Source organism: Colobus angolensis, unplaced genomic scaffold, assembly GCF_000951035.1.
Source record: "Colobus angolensis palliatus isolate OR3802 unplaced genomic scaffold, Cang.pa_1.0 Scaffold150, whole genome shotgun sequence".
Taxonomy (NCBI): Eukaryota; Metazoa; Chordata; class Mammalia; order Primates; family Cercopithecidae; genus Colobus; species Colobus angolensis.
Genome location: NW_012114600.1, coordinates 7,200,848 through 7,224,383, shown reverse-complemented (window position 1 = coordinate 7,224,383; position 23,536 = coordinate 7,200,848). Strand labels below are relative to the sequence as shown.

General features: G+C 34.4%; 1 protein-coding gene across 1 annotated transcript in view; it reads left to right on the top strand.

Moving 5' to 3' along the window:
• Nucleotides 1-23,536, top strand: part of MUC19 (mucin 19, oligomeric) — a 199,138-nt gene that overhangs the window by 51,009 nt on the left and 124,593 nt on the right. Inside the window, 19 exon segments of the mRNA XM_011936117.1 lie at nt 511-563; nt 664-764; nt 1,001-1,152; nt 1,779-1,917; nt 2,970-3,074; nt 3,160-3,354; nt 4,256-4,495; nt 4,568-4,724; nt 5,698-5,823; nt 6,666-6,807; nt 7,500-7,531; nt 8,354-8,383; nt 9,631-9,672; nt 10,207-10,239; nt 10,615-10,659; nt 18,622-18,660; nt 20,181-20,279; nt 20,546-20,614; nt 22,914-23,042. Of these exon segments, the coding sequence (XP_011791507.1) occupies nt 511-563; nt 664-764; nt 1,001-1,152; nt 1,779-1,917; nt 2,970-3,074; nt 3,160-3,354; nt 4,256-4,495; nt 4,568-4,724; nt 5,698-5,823; nt 6,666-6,807; nt 7,500-7,531; nt 8,354-8,383; nt 9,631-9,672; nt 10,207-10,239; nt 10,615-10,659; nt 18,622-18,660; nt 20,181-20,279; nt 20,546-20,614; nt 22,914-23,042 (1,928 nt within the window).

Below are 23,536 nucleotides of genomic sequence, written 5' to 3'. Positions count from 1 at the left end.
TTCTGCACATGTATCCCAGAACTTAAAGTATAATAATAATAATAATAATAAAGAATATGTTGTCTAAAGCACTATTCTGATAGGGCCACCTCCCTGCTCAGAAACTTTAGTGACTGACAGTTACCTGGAGAACAAATACAAACTTGCAAGTCATTTAAGACCATCTAAAGTCTGGCCCCAATCTACATATACTGCTTCCCCCCATTTTCCCTTCTTTCCATCCAAACATGAATCATTTGAGTCACTGGAACATATCTTGTTCTCTCCTACACCACAGTTTAGCATCTTATCAGAAGTATTAAATTTCACTTCTCATCAAGATCCAGCCATCCTTTCCACGAGGTTTTCTCTGATGCCCATAAAGCCTTGTTTGTACATTCTTGTAATATTTACAAGGTGATATCTTATCCTTTGGTACATTTTATACCTCTTCTGGGGATGGTGTCTCACTCATTTAACTAATTGTCCTGGAAACTTATGTCTAAATTTATAATTTTGTTTTATTTCCAGTGTCTGTCGGGATGGAATTCTTCTTTGCCAGATTCCCATTGATTTAACACTTCGTAAGTGTTAGAATCACGGTGCAAGTTTGAAATATCCACTTTTGCTAAAGAAAACAGATCGACAGGCTCTTGATCAATGACAATTCTTCTTATTCTGCAGAAAATTGTTCTGGAGGGGCTGAGTATGTAGACTGCAGGGATCCCAAGGCACAGAGAAGAACCGACAGAACATGCAGTACTCGGAACATACCTGTTTTTGATGTAAGTAACATAGTATTAGAGTTTAGCCATTGAAAGGTTTTGTTTCGGGTCCTACGAAAGCTACAATTTTAATGAAAAATAATTAGAAGGTCATAGTCTTTTTGAGTGTTATTTTCAGTTGTCAAAGATTGACTCCAAATACATACTTGATATATTTAAGCATTTAAATTAATGCTGATAATATGACATGATTAGAATGGTGCCTCATGGTGTATATTTTATATTTATTCTTGTAGGAGAACTTGCCTTGCAAACGTGGGTGCTTTTGTCCAGAAGGAATGGTTCGAAATTCTAAAGGGATATGCATCCTTCCTGATGACTGTCCGTGCTCTTTTGGTGGACGAGAATATGATGAAGGAAGTGTCACTTCTGTTGGCTGCAATGAATGGTGCTTAATAATGGATTTTTATTTTATTTGTTTTAGATATTAGAAAATGCAGTCTGTTCTTATTTTCATAGGAAAGAATTCACACTTTGGGATACTTGAAAAAAAATGACCAAATACAGTTAGAAAAAGATGCTATTTTATTTATTTATTTATTTTGAGATAGAGTCTTCTTGCACTATCACCCAGGCAGGAGTGCAGTGGCATAGTCTCAGCTCACTGCAAGCTGGCCTCCCGGGTTCACGCCATTCTCCTGCCTCAGCCTCCAGAGTAGCTGGGACTATAGGTGCTCATCACCACACCCGGCTAATCTTTTGTATTTTTGGTAGAGACAGGGTTTCACCGTGTTAGCCAGGATGATCTTGATCTCCTGATCACGTGATCTGCCCGCCTCAGCCTCCCAAAATGCTGGGATTACAGGCGTGAACCACCGTGCCCGGCCAAGATGCTATTTTTAAAACAGAAGTTTATGTAGCATTGTATATATTGAACATCCTACATTATAACGAAGACAACTACAAAATTTAAATCAATATGAAACATAATTTTGTGCTTCCTTACAAAAGCAATATTAGTGTATGAATCCTGGCATAATATAATCACTACGCTCTGTCATCTTTTCCTTTTAGTACCTGCATTAAAGGGTCTTGGAGTTGTACCCAAAATGAATGTCAAACCATCTGCCATATCTATGGGGAAGGTCATGTTAGAACTTTTGATGGGAAAAGTTACAGTTTTGATGGTCTCTGCCAGTATTCATTTCTTGAGGTAATTATGAACATGTCTTATTAAAATTTTTCTATAATTCTTAATTATTCATTTGTAGATTAGTTCCAAATACTTTTACTTTCAAATGGGAAATATTTTTAAAAGGTCCTTTATATGTTTCCAGAAGGCAGTAAAATGTTATATCGTGTACTGCTGGCTCTGGAGGCTAGGACTAGATTTCAATACTGGCTCCATCTTTTATCAGATGCATGTCTTTGGGGACATTCCTTAACCTCTCAGTGTCTCAGTTTTTGTATTTACAAAATGGGCATGAAAATAGCCTCTACTTGAAATCACACTAGAGCACACACTGGAGGACATACTAGTGCTCAATAAATAAATGCTAGATATGATTCTTCCAACAACAGCACTGGCAGCAAAAATTACAAGTAACACTTATGAGTGCTTCTTTGCCAAGCAAATTTATATATTTCATTGCATTTAATAATTATAATACTACAGGACTGATATTATTATTCCTATGATGCAGATGAAGAAATTGAAGTTTAGAGTGATTAAGCAACTTAAGCTACCAAATAGAAAATGTCATAGTAAACCTAGACCTGTCTGATTACAGAGTTCATGCTTGTTACATACATTCCAGAGTTCATCTTATCAAGCTGCAAGCTTCCTAACTAACATTTAAGGGGTAAAATTTGTTGTATTTATGCATTAGCTTTGTTTGAATATCAAGTTTCATATAAGTCTTTGAGGAAATAAGGCCAAATTTATCTAGCTAGTCTAGAAGTAAATCTGTGATTACAAATGTATATACTTTAAATACTTACATGTTTATGGAATAATTCTGAACTTGTGTAGAAGTAATGGGAAAATAACTGAGTCAAAACAAATGAGCTAGAGTGGACTTAGTCAAGGCTAACTCTCTGTAAATGTGTTAAACTATTGTTTTTTGGAAATTCCGTAACACAATATACGGCAATTTATTGAGTTTAAGGCAAATATTTTCTCTAAGAATATTTGTCTGACACAAATACTGTAGTTGAGTTCTGTGTCTCTAATATTTACAAACTATTATAATTTTTATTTTAAAGGATTATTGTGGTCATGAAAATGGCACATTTCGTATTTTAACGGAGAGTGTTCCATGCTGTGAAGATGGACTAACATGCTCAAGAAAAATTATAGTTTCTTTTCAGGTACAGTACTATTTTCTTTATTTTTTCCTCTCACATTGTGAGCAGCCAAATAAAACTGTTATTATAAATCTGTCTGAATTTACAGGATCAGAATGTTGTCTTGCAAGATGGTAAAGTAACAGCAGTCAAATCTACAGAAAATAAGAAATGTGAACTCAATACAAATGCATACTCCATACATACTGTTGGCCTGTACTTAATTCTGAAATTTCAAAATGGAATAATCATGATTTGGGACAAAAATACAAGACTGTCTGTTATTCTGGATCCAAACTGGAATGTATGTATATCGCTAACAAGTGAATAACGGGGAGGCAAAATCATTTCTGTTACTAAAAATTAAAGACGGGTATTCATAGGCAGAGTATAGGGGAATGGCAGGGTCTCTGTTAGAGTAACAAGCCCTCCACCTTTCTTCAACCTTCTTATGAAATATGAAATGTAATCAAAGATAACAAAATCTGGTTAAAAAGTAAATGCAAGGCCGGGCGCGGTGGCTCAAGCCTGTAATCCCAGCACTTTGGGAGGCCGAGATGGGCGAATCACGAGGTCAGGAGATCGAGACCATCCTGGCGAACACGGTGAAACCCCGTCTCTACTAAAAAATACAAAAAATTAGCCGGGCGTGGTGGCGGGAGCCTGTAGTCCCAGCTACTCGGGAGGCTGAGGCAGGAGAATGGCGTGAACCCGGGAGGCGGAGCTTGCAGTGAGCTGAGATCCGGGCACTGCACTCCAGCCCGGGGGACAGAGCCAGAAAAAGAAAAGTAAATGCGATAACCTGAGGCATTGTAGTTTAACCATATTTGGTTACTTGAGATTATCACATGATGTGATTTTCAGGTAGTTGATATATTTTGAACTAAATGTGTTCCTTGGAGCAAATATTTTAAGAAGCCAAAGTAGTCTCATGTGTAATTTGAAACTAGCAGACATACCTGTTTTGGTTCTTTAGACATTTATTCTGTGTGATACTAGATCATTTTGTGACATGGGGTACCTTAAATGGGAGAATACTCTTATCCACAAATTCAGGAATCTTATCCATGAAAATTGGAATTTTACATAGATTCATGCTCCAATATACATAATCAAGATATCTATCTGTTCATCTATCATCTATTTATCTATCTCAATGTCCCTAGTACAACTAATTTTTAAATTTCCCTTTCTGATCAATACAGGGCAAGGTGTGTGGTCTTTGTGGAAATAACAATGGTGATCTCAAGGATGATTTCACAACAAGATACTCTTCAGTAGCTTCTGGAGCACTGGAATTTGGGAATAGCTGGAAAACAAGCCAAGAGTGTTCAGATACAGTGGCTCAGACTTTCCCATGTGATTCAAACCCATACTGTAAAGCCTGGGCTGTGCGAAAATGTGAGATCCTCAGAGACAGCACCTTCAGAGACTGCCACAGCAAGGTAGCATTGTTCTGAAAGCAGTGACTTACACAGGGTTTCCTCCCAGAGACTCATGTGCTGTGCTCTGCCTAGGTTGACCCCAGTGCTTACTATGATGCATGCATTGAAGAAGCCTGCACATGTGACATGGAGGGGAAGTACCTGGGATTCTGCACTGCCGTGGCTATGTACGCAGAGGCGTGTAGTGCAGTTGGAGTTTGTGTCTCATGGAGAAAACCAAATCTGTGTCGTAAGTGAAGTCCATATGTTGTTGTTCTTTCAAAATGTAATTAGATAGAAGTATTTTGTTAGACCCTCAGTCTTCCTCTCATATTTTCTATAAAACACATGTTTGTGTACCTAGAAACGTGTTAATATTTTTGTTTATGGTGTGCAAAAAACCTAACTTAAAAAATAAAGCACCTGGCCCAGCGTTTCAAGTTCAATTTTAGTTTAAAAATTCATGTGTTCACAGGGGGAAAAATGAATACTGATTGAGAATATTTCTCATTCATACTTCGATGATGAACTGTTTACCTATCTTGGTATATTTATATATCCTTCAATATTTACCGAATATATTACTTTTGCTTAAAGTGCTCACACATGTTTCCTTGAAAACTTTCATAGAAACCTATTGAAGATGAACTGTAAATTGAATATAGACTGAATCTCGATATATATAGAATGTAATAACCTTAATAGAAATGGGTCAGCTCTTTTCCTTCTAAGTATTATGAGAGAAAATATGAGAAGTGTTAAAATAGAACCCTCATTTTATTCAATTTTTTATGCACAGGATTAGATTATATTGACATCTTTAGTTACTTCATTTAGGAACTGTTATTTACATACTAAAGAGCTTAATTGTCTAGGATTTAGTTTTCCAATTTAAAGTTGAAATTGAAACCATGAATCTAGGCTATGACCTAAAATATCTCCAAATGATAAAATGAACGTTTACCTGTTAAATCTCAAACTAACCAGAGTGTGAGATGGCAAAACAAAGTTTTGTTTTGAGTTTATATGTCTACCCCCCTTGTGACCTATTTTGGCTTATATGACAGTTTAGATAAAGCCAAAGGAACTGGATAAGACCTGATATAGTTTAGATATGTTTATTATTAATATCATCCCAAATCCCTTATTAAAATGCTTTGGAAAATGAAAGGTGAAAATTGTCATATAATGAATGAAAGTAATTTGATATAATTCAATTATAGCTGTCTACTGTGATTATTACAATGCACCTGGGGAATGCAGATGGCATTATGAACCTTGTGGCACAGTGACTGCAAAAACATGCAAAGATCAGGTCATTGGCCAGAAATTTTCTTCACTTTTAGAAGGTAACACATACTTTAAGAATATCCATAAAGTAGTGCAAATGCTATTCATCTTAACTGGAAAGGATTACTTCTCCCAATTTAGTGTCTAACATTTTGTAATTTAATGAATAGTTATCTTTATTATGTCATTAATGCTTCTACGTTAGAAACACTTTCTCTAAACATAGCTTAGTGGGGGATGGGGGACAGCACTCTGATCCTGTTGTCACTTTTATATCTTTCATTAGACAATGTTGTTTAGTGTGAATGCAGTTTCAGAATGCAACATATAATACAATCTTGCTTGAGTAGTATAATTACTGTAGTAATTGACTATATCTTACACTTAAGCAGCATTTTATTCTTAGCATTATTTATTTCAGAGATAAACAAAAAACAGGCAAGAAAACAGTATAACATGAAACTCTTCCAAAAGTCACAACTGTGTTAAATCCTTTGGTGTATTTTTAGCTAATTTTGCTATGACTTCTGTATCTTTACCTACTGTTGCAAAGACAGATATTTGAAACTGGCATTCACATTTCAAGATATGTATTTACCAGAGCCTGTTTTATGTTACAGCATCATGCCCATTATGAAAGTAGCAAATCATTTAAAATTACTTCAAGAATCATTTTAGAAAAAAATAAATCAACCACAATCTGTAAATTCTTAGTCTGACATTTCACTGCAAGAAGATCTGAAACTTGTTTTATTTACATATTTTCATTATGAGTGTGATGTTGTTTTGCTATTGTCTACTTCACTTCATGGAGTCATTTAAGTAACTTTACAAATATATAATATACAGTATAATGAGTTTCAGTAGATAGAGATGAACTGTGGGCCATTTTTACACACAGGTTGTTATGCTAAGTGCCCAGATAGTGCTCCTTACCTGGATGAGAACACCATGAAATGTGTCAGTTTATCTGAGTGCAGCTGCTTCTATAATGATATCATACCAGCAGGGGAAGTGATTGAAGATAATTGTGGAAGAACATGGTATATTCTCTACTAACTTTTCAATAAGCAATTTTGACTTTTGCCTTTTCATTTAGGAGGAAAACTAAATATGTATATGACTATGTTATGTTAATAATATATATGTCATGTATACATGAATATATATCTATAATTTTTGATCCTGCCATTTCTGAATGAGAAGGCCAGCTTTAGGTTCATTTTATATCAGTTATGTTAGTTATTTTTATTTCCAGATAATTCACATGTCAACAAATGGTTTGTGGAATTTTATACTTAATAATGCAGAACACAGGACAGAAAATGCCATTGTGTAGTTTTAGAGGAAAAGGATTTTAATTCTTTAAATGTAAGATTATGTTCACAGGTTTTCAAACAGTTACATGGAAGCAAATTGACGGGTTCACAGTAGGTCACCACGGCCATCAAATAACATCGTGTTTGAAATTGACTATGTAGGAACTACCTTTAAGGGTTACCTGCACATCATTTCTTCAGGTGCCCGGAGCTCCTCAGTGAAATGATTGGGTATAGCAGCACATGGAAAAACAAGCAATTTGAAGAGTATTATCTTGGGGAAACAAATGTTTACTTCTATTTGGTTCTGCTTATTTTCAATCAGACAATTTGATGTTTTAAATTTGTGATCTGTATGCAATTTAGAGTCAAATTTTCCAATTCATTCTTTTTTTCTTTTTACATTTAACTTTCAGCTACTGTATTGCAGGGCAGTTGGAATGCAGTGGTAAGTCATTAAATTTTACACTAATTGATTTAGGAAAAATCAGAGGAGGGGTTGGGAATCATTTTTAGACCAATCACCAGAGGGGCAGGGACTTAAATGCATTAGGCTGTCCCTCAGAGGACTGGCACAATTCCATCCCAGAGGGATTGTCCATGATGAGTTGCTGTTGGAAACCAGTGCTGCCAAGATATGCTGAACGACTGTCAGATGGGGCCATGGCTGAAACTCAGGGGGTGCACCTGCTGCATACATGCCCCTGCCTAACTGTAGGTTCTGGGAATTGAGGGAGTGAGGCATCAGTGAAAGGATGATTCCTCCCCACTGATAATGAAGGGGAGGAATAGAAGATGAGAATCAATATAAAAAGAATTAAATAACTGAAGGATTGTTCGTGAGCAACACATATCTCTCACTGTAACCTCCATCTCCCTGGTTCAAGTGATTCTCCTGCCTCAGCCTCTCGGGCAGCCGGGATTACAGGCATGAGCCACCACACCTGGCTAATTTTTATATTTTTAGTGGAAATAGGGTTTCACCGTGTTGGCCAGGCTGGTCTCAAACTCCTGACCTCAGGTGATCTACCTGCTTTGGCCTCCCAAAGTGTTGGGATTACAGGCATGAGCCACCGTGCCCAGCCACAACACACATCTTAAAAAAATAAATCCCGAAAACCTTCAAAAGAATATGTGAGCTACTCCTTTTTATATTAGAAATTGCAAGAAGTAAAATAAAAAGAGACATGACTTACAGACAAATTGAGATGCAGAATTTTTTCAAGATATAAAAATTCCTGTCAATAACAGTAATGTGTGATTATTTCAGAAACTGCTCCTACCAATTCAACAATTGCAGGTAAAATCATCATTATGTTTTAAATGTTGTATCTCTGATTTCTTTGTGTAGCTAATCCTTTATGGTTTCACTTGAATCTGTGCCAGTGAAAGGTATGATGGTAAATCTGCTGATACAAAAATTGTGAATTAAAATGAACAGTTACTGGAAATATGTCAGAATACCATTTCATTATATTCCTATGAATTAAGTTAGGAATATGATTAAACATACAATAAGTATTATTAGTTAATATTTATGTTATTAATTCATTAATATTTTAACTGCACATTAGTTAAATATCATCATCCAAAGCTTGATATTTTTAGATAATAATTGAATAAGTGGATGAAGTAGAAGTAAATGTTGCCTTCTGTGAAGTAAATATTTTAAAACTATCATCATGCTGGAGGATGATTTGAAAACAGAAATAAAAAATTATTTCCTTCCTTCCTTCCTTCCTTCCTTCCTTCCTTCCTTCCTTCCTTCCTTCCTTCCTTCCTTCCTTCCTTCCCCTTCCTTCCCTTTCTTCCTCCCTGCCTCCCTCCCTCCCTCCCTCCCTCCTTCTCCTTCCTTACCTCCCTCCCTCCTTCTTTCCTTGCCTGCTTTCTCGCTTCCTGTTTTGCTTGCTTTCTTGTTTTGAGGCAGGGTCTCACTTTGTTGCCCAGGCTGGAGTGCAATGGTGCAATCACAGTGCACTGCAGCCTCTATTGCCTTGGCTCATGTGATCCTCCCATCTCAGCCTCCTGAGTAGCTTGAACCAAAGGCATGCGCTGCCATGCCTGGCTAATTTTTTATTTTGTAGAGATGGTCTTGTTCTGCTGCCCAGGCTAGAGTGCAGTGGCACGATCATGGCTCACTGCTTCCAACAGTGAGGCTTTGACAATTTATTTAAAATTATGCAATCTGCTGTAAAATGCTAGTTAAATTTTAGTTATTTTTGGTCACTTACCTGAAGTGAAGTTATCACATCAGGGTTCTGAACCACATTCCTTTAAAGTCATTATTGGCCCATAAAGAGACCTTATAAAGTTCCTATGAGATTTTGGTTAAGTGGTAATAACAGGAAATAGTTATTTTTGGTGGAAATATATAAATATGTGGTGTTATTTGTGTAGATGTAAATAAAAAATTATTTTGTCACTTAACCCCTGCACACATTTCAGAAATTTTACTTTTAGTTTATGACAACTGGTTTCTTGAGCTATATTTCCCAGCAAAAATTATTCAATTAATTTATTTTCATAAATATTGTGTTTCCTAAACAGTTTCCACTACAACAGCTACTGCCATATTAAGCGCCGGAGCAGGTAAATAAATTAAAAAGTGCTAACTGTTTTTATAGCTTCTAAATGAGCAGCAAAGATAATTGATAGTTTGGGAATCATGGTACTTTTTTCAAAGTTTTCATTCTCCATTTATGTATTTGCTAAAGGCCCATGCCAAATAGCAGGTCTGTATGTAATTGTAACATTATTAAAGAAATCTTCCCTTTTCAAAGGTTGTCTGTCCTAAGAAGAACATTCTGCATACTACTGATTTGGAGAAAGTGGCTATGTCAGAAAATTCTATGTTAAATTCCTTGAAAGTAATTTACAATTTCTTTTATTAACACCAAGAAATCTTTAACTTTAATTGGATGCTTTGTCATTAAAACAGTAGCTAGCAGAGTACAAAAGTATATTGAAATGTGTAAACATCTGATAAGTGAACTTAACTGTTACATTTAATCATTTATTTGCATCCTGGAGATCTTGAAACATGTTTAAATAGGTATGGTAAACCTCATCTTTCAATACCAGTTTAATGTACATTTCCAAATATTTGTCTTCTTCTTTGCATAGCAATTACACTGGTTACCAGTAGCCCAGGCATAGGCAAGCTATAACCTCTAAGCCACACTTAATCAACAGGGGATTTTTAAAAACACCCAAAACTTCCTTTGCAGTATTATATCTTTGCAATGACATTTTTAGAAGAAATAGACAAAGTTTCTTTTTTAAAAAAGAATTTTTTAGAGAAAGCTTTTGGGGGAAAAAAGCATTATACCAAATAATAAGGTTTTTTGACCTTTTACTTGGGGCCTATACATTTTAAAACTAATATTTGGGCTTCTTTTCACCTATATGATGATTTTTTGTCTGATACAGTCACTTCAAGTTGATCCATTTTGCACGTGACTATAGATGTTCTTGAAAGTATAATTTCCCCTGCATATAAAACTTATTTTTCCATTGTTTTCTCAAATTCAGCAGCATCCATTCTAGCGATTACAACATCAAGCAGTGAAACAACAGGTAGGTAAATCAGAAAATCCATAAGTGATGAATAAAGTTTTGAATAAAGGTTTGTATCTGATCTGAAACCTTGAACAACTTAAATATTGGAATTAACATCAGTTTGATTATACATTAAAATATTTGGGTTTGAATTTTCCCTCTGACCATCCAGTTTCCCTAATTTAGTTTGCTATTTTATCTTTCCACCTAAATTTAAAAATGTATTCAGTATGTTTCAGTGTCTTTAATGTATATGAAAATATGATTTAAAAATTCACAAAAAATGGCCAGCAGACAATTTAGCATTGTGACTCTACATGTTGTTGTTGTTGTTTGTAATATATAATAGTCACCTTTTTTTCTTTAAACTAATTAATTATACAATTTAAAAAATGTCAATTTTACTTAATTGAAGATTCACATGCATAGTGTATGTCATTTATTTCAAGAGCCTATGTGTCTGAGAAAATCATCCATAGATTTCACCCTTTCAACTCTGCACTATATTTCACATACTCACTTTTCTATACTTACAGTCTTTACCCCAAACTTAGCACTAATTCTCTTTCTTTATTATTTATTAACTTATCAAGTCTTAAATGAATATGTTCCTTCAAGTCACAGGCCATGCTTTGCCATCCTTGTATTCCCAATTGTACCTAATGTCAAGGTACAGATTAGTTTGTATTCAGTAAGTATTTACAGAGTGAATGAATGACTCTTGTTTTTCCTTGTCGAAAGTTTAGAACTCAGGTTTAGAACTTTAGCTCAGAATTTCTAGTGAAGGTTAAACTATTTGTTAGATATTAGTTATACTGATAAATCCAACAGTTCATACATTTCACTCATTAGAGCTAATCTTCAATACAAAGATACAGTGTAAAACCAAGGCTATTATTGGATTATAAATTGATATCATAATATAGAATTGTGACTATAATTTTGAATATTTTGTAAATCTTAGTGTTGTCTATTTTTAAATTAATATATTTTTATATTAAAGGAGTAAATATATATGTATATCTTAAAGCATCAGCTATCATAGTGCACAATATTATGAAAAATACCGAAAACAACATGCTACTTCCTGTCAAACTTTCTCTTATGTTGGATATCATTCGTGACACAAAGCATTACTGGCTCTTTCAATGTAAATCTCAGAAAGCCTGACACATTTCAGAAATGCTCTTCTGCAGTCTGTAATCATAAATTCATTTCTCAGGACTAATAACAATTTCATCCCAATAGTTTTGTGAATTATTTCTTATGCACCACAGAGTAATTTTCTAGCTACGTGTTACCTCAGTTGCAAGCAGTGGACTGAATCCCTAATTTTCAGCCTGGCACTGTTTGTAAGATGATTAATTTGGTTCAGTTACTAAACTTTCCTTTAGTCAAAGTCGTTCATCAGCTATTAAAACTTTCGTATCTTGTGATCATTTAAAGAAATATTTTTTTCCTTGATTTGATGAACTGCAAAGATACGCATGAATCACGAGCAGCTTAGATAACTATTTCTATTTCTTCAGTATCATGATGATGATATCTATATCCTATATCACAATACTTACCTAGAACTATTAAAAGTGGTTTAATTTTTCTAGCTTATATATATATAAAATATATAAATTATATGTATATAAAACTGTAGTAAGTTAACTGTCCATGGAAAACAGAACATCATGAGTAGATTACCCTGATAAGGTTTTTGTGAACAACTGATTAAGTTTTAGATGTAATATTTTGTCCCATTTACCGTAAAACACTAAAAAAAACTTATCAATCATCTTCATGGTAGCATTTTAAAAATTATAAATCAAATGCAGAGTTGAATTATAGGAAAGATTACCTGGGTGATTTTTTTCCTTGAATTCATTTGGTATTATTTATGACTTTTGTGCTTTGCCTTACTGAATCCTAATGTTTTATTTAATTTCCCTGAAATTCTGGTAGATATTTCATGCTCTGTAAGTATAATATTAATAATTAACCAAATGCTATGTTAGTATTTTACTGAAAGATATGCTAAAAATGACTTTTATTGAGGATTTACCTTATTCTAGTCATTATATTAAATATTTTTCATTCAGTATCTCATTAAATCTTAATCCTCTGATTGTTATTCTCCACAGTCTTCCTCACCTCATCATTTTAAAGGTGAGGAAATGCAAAGAGCTTAAGTAACATTTTCAGAGTTATAAGGATCAGAAGGAAAAGGACTTTCTGGCATGATCTAGAGAGAAGTCAGGATTGGCTTTCTTTTTCTTGTTATCCATGAAAGCCAGGAACTGTAGTCAACATCATTATAAAATCAGGAGACAAAGAAGTATAAAAATGTTTATTTTTTTCCCTCATATTAAAATTTTCCAATTGTGCCACAAAATGTGTGTGTTTCAAATAAAGTTAGTCAAGTAATCCCAACGTGCAGAAAACATTGATTATCAAATTAATAATATATCCCCAACATTTATTAATAGTGTATGTGTAGCTTATCTTGCTGCTGGAACAGATTAGGAAGTGCTAATTGTCCAGATAAACTGAAGCATACAAAACTTTAATTTTAGTTAAATGTATCAAATTTCAATTAAAAAATAATGATTAGTGGTAAGAATTAGAGGTAATTCTTAGTTCCTTATCTTTTCTGAGGCTATGACCATATCACACTATACAGATGGGAACTTAGAAATCATTCAAATAATGATTAACTTAGTTTCCCTTAAAACCTGTGACTTGAGGGCTTGGCACATGCCAGTTGGTCATCTTTGTTCATTCAATTAAGTGGAAATCATAAATAGTCTACTTCAACTTGTGCTAGGGACTTGGACTGAGTACAAACTATTCAAAATAAAATGTGGTATTTCTGAATTTTAACAACTAAGAGATGATATGCCAATTTTCTTCTGGCTGAGGGATCATAATAATTTATATAAAGTGAGGATGGTAATCAGAAGAAACCCAGAAAGTGCTAGATAAGGGTTTACTGGTATTTTTATTTTGGAGCTCCAAAGGAAAGAAAGTCACATTTTTTATTTTTCATTTTTCATGTAAGAATAAAACATTTTACTTTAAGAGACACCAACTTATTTTTTCTTTCACACTCTTTTTCTTTCTAAATTCATCCAATAAACACTATGTCATTGTGAAAACAAAACAGTTTAAATCGTTTGCTTTTAGAATTCTTTTTAAAAGAATAAAGGTCTTTTGTAGAGCAATTGTCTTGCACAAATTCTAGGCTTGAAAGATGCATCCTATTTCTTTCACTGACATTAGTGGTTTAAAAGTGGCATTTTCAAATTGTGATGAATCCCTAACTACAAAATGATTTTTCTTTTTAAGTTTTCTGGTGGTAAGCCTCACTTGATCAGTTATGAGAACAATGAATCCCATATTTGTTTTATTTTAAAATAAGTGTTTTGACATCATCACTAGCAAAGGGTGTTTTTTTGTGTTTCTTTCAAAATATAGTATGCATCAAACAAAGATACTTAGAGATTGAAAAGTAAAAGATTATATTTCAGGTATAATATAGCTAAGAAGATACTTTATTTCAAATATGTATTTCCTCTCCATGAACTATCTATAATAAATGAAAGGATTTGTTTCTTGGACATGGGAACCCATTTCATTGTGGGTAATATATTAGTGCTTTTGAGCAGAACCAATATGATAAGTGGGATAAATTAACTTGGTTAAAACTTTCCTACTTTTACTTTTTGCTTTGTCTTAAAAATAAATCATTTTAACATAAAAACCTATAATTATTGAACACAAAGGTAAGATTTATTTTAAAAAGAGTCTCGGCGGGGCAGTGGGGTAGGGGGTGCAGGCTTTTGCCACTAACTTGTTCTCTGGATAAAGTACTTTTGACCAAGTACTGCATAGAAGACAAGGTATGACTTCATTGTTGAATGGACCTTAACTTTTTTGTTGAGGTAAATAGCATAGAAGTAAAGGGTACTTTTGAGGAGTTTAGAAAAACATTGCAGAAAACTCTAAAGTGAAAGGGAAGCAGTGTGCAGACTTTAATTTCTCCACATGCTTTCTGTATCTATCTTCTTTTCCATACAGCGAATGCTTTCAGAGGGCTAAAATACCCTGAGAGATGCCTAGCTAACCATTCTAATAAGCATGCTATTTTTAGAAGAAACATTATGCAGTTATGGGGCTTTTCCTTTTTAGATTGACTGAACTTGATACAGAGCTAATATTTACTGAGCACTACTCTACCTATATGACATATATTATCTGATTTGATACAGAAAATTCCCTGAAGTGGTGCCATCATTTCCCTCTATTTACACATGAGTAAATGGAAACACAAAGAGGTTAAGTTATACATTCAAGGTTACTTGCTAATAAATTGCAGAGATAATTAAAATTCAGAACATATTTTCTAGACTCCAGTCCTAATGCCCCTGTGTTTCCACGTTTAAAGAAGAGGATGAAGTTGAATTTAATTTACATCAGTTATTGAAGAAGCAACATGTAATTACAGATTCTGATTTCAAATGGGAACTTATGTTAAAATCATAGGTTACTTAGTAGGTTTATATTAAAACAACAACAAAAAATCCCCCATGTGAATGAATACGTGGGGCACTGACATATAATTTAAAAGTGGGTTTCTGTTACACAACAATATAATCTGTTAAAATGCATATTTACTGAAAAATTTAAAAACTTAGAATGTTACAACTATAAGTTATATATACATTTTGTTTATACAATGTGCTTATTATAAAATAGCATCAATCATAAAAAAAATTGCATCAGGCAAAGGGAGGTAGATGAGTATAGTGGAATGTGGAATTAGAAAAATAAGAATTTGAATCCCTCCCCTTAAAGTTTGACCCTGTTTTAAGTCCCTCAAGCAGCCTGAGTTTTAGTGTTCTCATCTGTGAAGTGGGAACTAAAAATAATCTCTACATGGAAAGATTTGAGAAAACAGTAAACGTGATAGTGCAGCTTAGTGTAATACATAGGAAGGATTCAGTAAAGGCAACTTTATTATTAGTGAATTTTATCAGGAATAATTAACTAGGTGAATGAGTTTATAGTTTAGTTGGGGAGTTTAATACTTTATAGATTACTAATCAGAAACATACTGCTTCTTGAATTAAAGCCAATTTTATGAATTTTTAAATTTTTTCAGAATAAGATATTTTGCAAAAGCTGTAGACTCTGCAGTACTGAATTTGTTGTTTATGAGGGGAAATGTTATGGATACTCCTGAAGTTTATCTTTCAGACATATATTTTAAGTAAAATAAAATTCATTGAAAAAAATGCCAAAATGTTTTTTCCTTGTAAAAATTAAAATGATTCTTAGAATTAATTTAAAAACTTAGTGGTAGCTAGAAAATTAATTAAAAGACTTTATATTAAGTTTGTAGCGAGGTGAAACACAAGCGGACAAAGCCACTTGAAAAAATTTTTTAGGGTGGAGTTAGTGTTTTGGTGAAGGCAGCTCCTACTATTACTATTTATGCCACATACACAAAGAAGCTGACGCATAATAATTGACAGTATCAAGTACTTCCAGCATGTGTGTTCATTTGCAAGTAACAGAAAAATCAGTTGAAAATGTAATGGTTATGGATGTCAAAATTAATGAGAACGAGAATACAGTCTTTATCAGTTTTGGTAATTAAACCCAGAAGAAAAGTGAGTTCTTGTGTATTCCTGTTAGTAAAGGCTTATCCCTACTTTTATTGCTGTATCAATAATTTCAGACTTACGTCTTCTGAAGTTCATTCATGGGGAAAGGGAGCTATATCATAGTAGCCTGACTGGCCTGTACCCCAATCTGTGCCTCATTTAAATAACTCTGTGACCCTGATTAAAGATCGGTCCTTGAGATGCACATGAGCATGTTGCCATCTCAGCAGCATCAATTATAAGGAAAGGCCTATAAATATGTTCTCTTGTGCATATGGCAAAAATAGTGATGATCAGAGCACTACCACCTATGCTGTGCAGCCATGTTCTTGAATCCATGTTGATCAGAGCATATTTATTTAGATGTGTAAATTTTGGAGATTTGATTTTATTCCTTATCATAATGCTGCTTTTAATTAAATGCAATTGTCTTCCGTTTGAAAGTGTTCAAACTGGATCACTGGAATTCCATAAAGGTTAAATCAATACTGGGAAATGGAATCTGCACCAAAATCTTTGGGAATATCAGGGTCTATCTATTCTTCCACATCATTCTAATCTTGATCATCTCTGGGGTTCATGGCATAACAGTCTTTCCATGCTATTCTTACAATTAGATCAGCAAGCTATTTTGATTCAAATGTCCAACTATTGTGCTCATTAGTGAGAAAAGATATCAAGATCTGAGCTGGTCAGTTGGTGGAGTCTGTGTAATACCAATTTTGAAAATTCTTCTCAACTAAACCTTGTCAGCTCTTGATAACTGTCACAAAAATTTTCTCTCAAACTAGTTACCATACTTATTTAAATATACATTCTGTAAAGTAATTCGGGGAGACAGGATATTTTATTCTTTACTTGATATTGTGTTCTATAATTTCTAGTCTAATTTTTAATATTTCCATTAACATGGTGAATGGGTAATTAAGAAAACTTGAAAACTGCAGGAGGTGATGTGTTATACATACAGGCAGAATAACATAAAAAGCAGTATGGGTCACAGTCCTAGATACTGGGGGACTTACATTTTAGTCCTAGTTTTGTCGCTAACCAGCAGTGTGATCTTGAACAAATCACTCAACTTTTCTGAGCCCCATTCTTTATAGGAAAATGGGTAAAATATTTTTACTCCATTCATTCATTCATTCATTCATTCTATGGACAAATATTTCTCAAGCTCTTATTATGTGCTAGCACTCTTATAGGCCTTGGAGATACTAAAGTGAATTAAAATTGACATGGTTTCTGCCTTTATAAAGCCTACAGCCTAGTCAGGAATGTGGATATCAATTAAGTAATTACAAAAACAAATGGAAACTTACATCAACACAAGAGCTATGGGGTATCTAAAATGGCCTGGGATGAGAGGCAAGGGATTAAAATCCAGTCAAGGAGCTCAGGAAAGACTGAAGAAAAGATGATTGAGTTGAGAACTGACCAATGAAAGCTCAAGTAGGAGAAGAGGAGGAAAGAACCATGTTCCAAGTACAGAGAACTGCAAACAGCAGGTAGAAAAGATAGAAAGGCAAGTGTGGCTGGACGAGGAGTTAGGATCAAATAGATTGTGTGAGAAGTTTGTTTCTCTCCTTCTTTTTTTGAAGTTCCAAAACACTATAAAATTGCAAAGTGGTATTGTTTACGTAAAGTAAGCAGTGGATTTCCATGGATTTTCAATGAAAATTAACATTGATATAGAGAAAATATCTGACTATTTTTTTATTTATGAAAACCCCAAAGTAATAAAGGCTTATTTTTAAGTGCACAGGTACTCAGTAAACATGTGATGAGCTTTTATCACATCCCTAGCAATGGGCAGACATTGAGAATACAAAGGTAAAACATGGCCTTTTTCTTCAGGAGTTCACTGATAATCCACAACAGCTGTTTAGGGTAAATTCAGATTTATTTTTATAAACCTGCTATGTCAAATCATAAACATAAATCTTAAAAAATATTTGTCCTTTTCCCTCCAATATAAAAATATCCAAGCTGCAGACAACCAGAAGCTGAAAAAAGTTGAAGAAACCATAAACTGCAAAATCAGCCTCTGCTTATCAGAGGATGTATTGCCGTTGTTGATATACATTCCATTTACATTGTATTTAGTAGAATTCAGCATATGTGTATGTGTGTGTATGTATACATTGGAAAGTACACCATGTATGTCACTGTTTTAAAAATGAAATACAAATTTTTTATTAACTCTAAACACTAAATATATTACAAATTACTCTATATTGAAAACTACACAACAGCTGAACAATCTCTAGTGTTTTTTCCTTGAGGTTGGAAAAATTAACATCCTTTCTGTTTTCCTTTTCAGGAACTACTCTAGGTCCTCTCACCGAGCCTTTTACTACAGGCCAGTATATTAATTCCTGGTTTTATATGTTAAATAAAAATATTCAATAGTTTATATTATTAGTCACTTTGGGTTTTAAAGAAAGAATGTATAGGACAGTTTGGCTTTAGAAAAAATATTTCAAACAAGTAGTTTACTAGGTTTTTACCACTGACTTTAAATTTTTCTTTAAAAACCTTGAATTTTACTTGTTTTTGATCAGTCTATATTGACTGGCTATAGAAACATGGTTTCTAGTTTGATTTTCTTCTTTATCATTAACTATTAACATAATATCTGCAACAGTAGTAAATATCTTTAAATTTTTTTAAAGACTATGGGTTGCACATCTAATAACATATGTTACTCTCTTAGATGTTTAAAGTTTAAATATGTGCACATCTAATAACAGCTCTCTTAACTGTTCTAAGCCTAAAAGTAGCAATTAACTATTTCATGATAGTGTTTCTTTATTGTTATTATCAGCCCCAGGCCACAGTGATTAGGGCATAAGGATCTGCTTATTTTATTTTATTTTTAAATTTTAAAAATTATTTTTTAAAATGCGGATACATAGTAGATATATAAATATATGGCATACATGAGATGTTTTGATACAGGCATGCAATGTGAAATAAGCACATCGTGGAGAATGGGGGATCCATCCCTTCAAGCATTTACCCTTTGTGTTCTAAATAATCCAATTATATTCTTTAAGTTATTTTAAAATGTATAATTATTATTGGCTATAGTCACCCCACTGTGCTATCAAATAGCAGGTATTATTCATTCTTTTAAATGTTTTTATACCCATTAACCATCCCCACCTCTCCCCCACCCCTGACTACCCTTCCTAGCTCTGCTAACCATCCTTTTACATTCTATGTTCATGAGTTCAATGGATCTGATTTTTTTAGATCTCACAAAAGAAGAACATGTGATGTTTGTCTTTCTGTGCCTGGCTTATTTCACTTAACATAATGATCTCCCATTCCGTCCATGTTTTTGCAAATGACTGGATCCCATTTTTTTTTATGGCTGAATAGTACTCCATTTCGTGTATTGTTTATCCATTCATCTGTTTCTGGACACTTAGCTTGCTTCCAGATCTTAACTATTGTAAACAGTGCTGTCACAAATGTAGGAGTGCAGATATCTCTTTGATACACTGATTTTCTTTCTTTTGGGTATATGCTCAGCAGTGGGATTGCTGGATCATACAGTAGCTCAATTTTTAGTTTCCTGAGGAACCTCCAAACTTTTCTCCACAGTGGATGTAGGTTCTGCTTATTTTAAAACACTTTTTTAGAAAAATACATGAAGACCTAGTGTGGCTTGGTTCAAGATGCAGAAAGCTATATTTGTAAAAAAGAAAAAAAGGCAATGATATTAAAACAAATTCTTAGGGAACTCTAGGCAGAAAGTCACTGGCTTTATTGATTCTATTTTCTACGGTAAAATTGATTAAACAGTTAACTCACTCCATGGTGATAAAGTCCTAATAGACTTTAGATGAGATGTTTATTTTATGTTTTTCTCAGGCATTACTGAAACTTCAGTTCCCATCATCTCAACATCTGGAAATGCAGGCACGACAGAAGTAGGGAGCCCCACCGTCACTGGTGCTGCAGGCGTGGCAGGTAAATTAAATTCAGAACAAAGTATACCAGCCTCAGCTAAGAAACTCATTTTAGGAGATGTTACTCAGAACAATATTTTGCAAAATAAAAGTATTAGAGCTAGGTGATTATTCCTTATGTGTAATTGATATGTCGTATCTTTAGTCTTTTCACAAGTTGCTTCCTTAAAGTATAATGTTAAAATTATATGTGCTGATGACCTTGATAATTGGGGATGCCTATGCATTTTTTTAGCCAGATGTTTATTTTTTCTTTACCTTTGTCAGGGACAACTGGAGTGTTACCAGGTATAACCACAGGAGCTGAACATGGAAATTTAAGTGACTTCAGAACAGGTGAGACAAATAAATGAATCAAATGCTATCTCTTCCACAGCCTATTTCTACTAGGAATCCTCTGTTTCAACTTGGCAACAACTTTACCCTGAGTACAACATTATGTAACAGGGCCAAATGTCAGAGCTATTGAGGTCAGCTAAATGACCTTGGGGAAAAATTCAATGATTAATATTTAATAAAATACTAATGATATGTTTCTATGCACAGGAATATTTCTGAATTGTCTACAAATATATAGTATGTAATTTAATCAACAATTACACCATGGTAGTTACCTGTTGTTATTCCCATTAGGTGAGAAAATAATAAAAGGTCTCCAAGCTGGAAGAGGCAGGATTAGAACACATAATCCTAAGTCTGGTGTGGAATAGCTAGCTCCACAGCTCTGTGTGTGTATAAAAATGTAGATCCAACAAAAGCCAATGAGAATATGCTTGCCCTACACATCATTGACTGAATTTTAACTACTGTTGGTTTCCTTAAGGAGACATCATTTTGATAGAAAACAAAAAAGCGTAAGTTCACCCCTGTCCACCATGCTATCAGCTACTAATTTTAAGTATCTCTTAAGTTTCTTCTCTGCATCAATTTGCCTCTGCTTTTGTTCAGGTGTTAAACACTTTCCATCTAGCCTCCACCTTGCTCACCCTCCTCCAACACAATGGTGTTTAAAGTGTGGTTTCTGGACCAGCAGCATCAGCATCTTCTGGGAACTTGTTAGAAATGAAAATGTCTGGGCCCACCTGCCTAAAATCAGAAGCTGTTGGAGTGGAGCCCAGCATTTTACTAGCAAGCCCATGCATCTGATGCTCATCAAAGTGGAAAACTACTGCTCTAACATTTCCACTCCTTCCTCACTTCCCTCCCAATCTACGCTGCAGTCAATACCATGGCAGAATGGACTTCCAAAATCTCAACTATCATCATGTCACTCCACTACTTACAAGTCTTCAATTGTTCTGATTGCTTTTAAGATAAATCAAAAGTTCTTTACATACATACTGGGTTAAAAGCCCTTTCTTTAGTGTATACATGAAACTATTTCTCTTTATGCACTTGCTAACTAATCCATGGCCTAATTTTATTTTTTCTACATTTACTATCCCTTAGCAATTTTCTTGATTTAAGCATTATAACTTAAACACTTTATGGAATAAGATATAGTTTACGTAAAAATTAATGGTTTAAAGGATATAATCAATGTACAATAGCACAAATTAAGAAACTGGTTCGTTCCAATTAGGTCAGTATACTTAAATTTTAGAGTGATGACCTTTTGTTTACATTTCTTAAAACCTGCATGGAAATTACTTGGATAATGATGATAAGTCAATCAGTTATCTCTTTTGGTTATGAGGCAGTATGTATAAGGATTTTGAGCAGGGCTACTCAAAGTTTGGTCGACAGACGGATACTAGCCAGACTGTTACCAGTTTTTGATGTATTAAGAACTGAAATAGAGAGTAAGCATTTAAAAACATAGCAATTTTACAGGATGATTTTTATGTCTATTAAATAAAGACTTGTGTTTTGTAAGGTTTTACTTTTAAAAATTTCATTTCTCTATTTTATGGCCTTTTTCAAAGTATTAATCTAGCACAGATTGAAAATTTTACAAAATTGATCTTTTGCTACAGATTGTTTGAGAAACACAGGTTAGAGTATTAACTGTAGTTAGACTGCTTGAATTTGGCTCCTGGATCCGCTGTTGACCAACTTGGTGACCTGGAGCAAGTCATTTAATCACATCTAATAAATAAGAGTAATAATATGACTTGTTTCAGAGGAATTTAATAAGAGTAAATGAGTTGGTTTATGTGTAGGGCATTTTTTTTTTTTTTTTTTTTTTGAGATGGAGTTTCATTCTTGTTGCCCAGACTGGAGTGTAGTGGTGCGATCTCAGCTCACTGCTACCTCTGCCTCCCGGGTTCAAGTGATTTTCCTGCTTCAGACTCCCGAGTAGCTGGGATTACAGGCAACCGCCACCAGGCCTGGTTAACTTTTGTATTTTTAGTAGAGACAGGGTTTTGCCATGTTTGCCAGGCTGGTCTCAAACTCCTGACCTCAGGTGATCTGCCTCCAAAAGTGCTGGGATTACAGGCATGAGCCACCATGACCGGGCAGTTTCTGGTAAGATTGACCAGGCTGGACATAATGTCTCAGAAGTTCCCAACCATACCTCCTACACTAAGTGATGCTCTGTAAATTCAGGCTAGAGCTAGTATTAGAATGCAGGGCTGAGGAAAGTTGGAGGGATAGTTTCTTTCACTTCCTTTTTCTGGAACCTTCCAAGTAGTCATAGTAACAGAAGTAATAACATATATACCTGCTCCTCTCTTGGTTTCAGGAAGCACAGGAGTTTCTGCAGGCTCCACCACTGCCAGCCCTGAAGCCTCAGTCACAACCTCTGAAAGCAGCAAATCAGGTAAGTAAAAGGGAAAAGTCAGTGAGTATGCAGGAGTAAAATGGAGCGTGTGGATCTCCACATTTTCTTTATTTAGCAGTGCTGTAAAGAATGAAAAGAACTGGAGTTAGGAAGCCCAGTTACTGACCACCGGTATTGCAGGTAGTAATCGGCCATACAGATTCAGACAGAGGTTCCTGTTCTGGAACTTCTGAGTCTGTGAGTCTGGAGTGGGGCTAGGGTCATAGTTTGCAATTCTAACTACAAATTAGAATCAACTAGATAAATGTTTGAAAATACATATTGAAGAATCCATCACAGACTAATTGAATCTGTCCCTGGAAGAAGGGACCAGGCATTAAGTATTTTTAAAAAGCCTCACGGGTCCCACATGCAACCTGGGTTGAGAACCACTAGGTTCAAATATCTGAATATTAAACAAGTAAATAATAAACAAGCTTATTTACAAGGAAGAAGTAAATAAGCACTCTCAGGGATGCCAACAATCGTATATG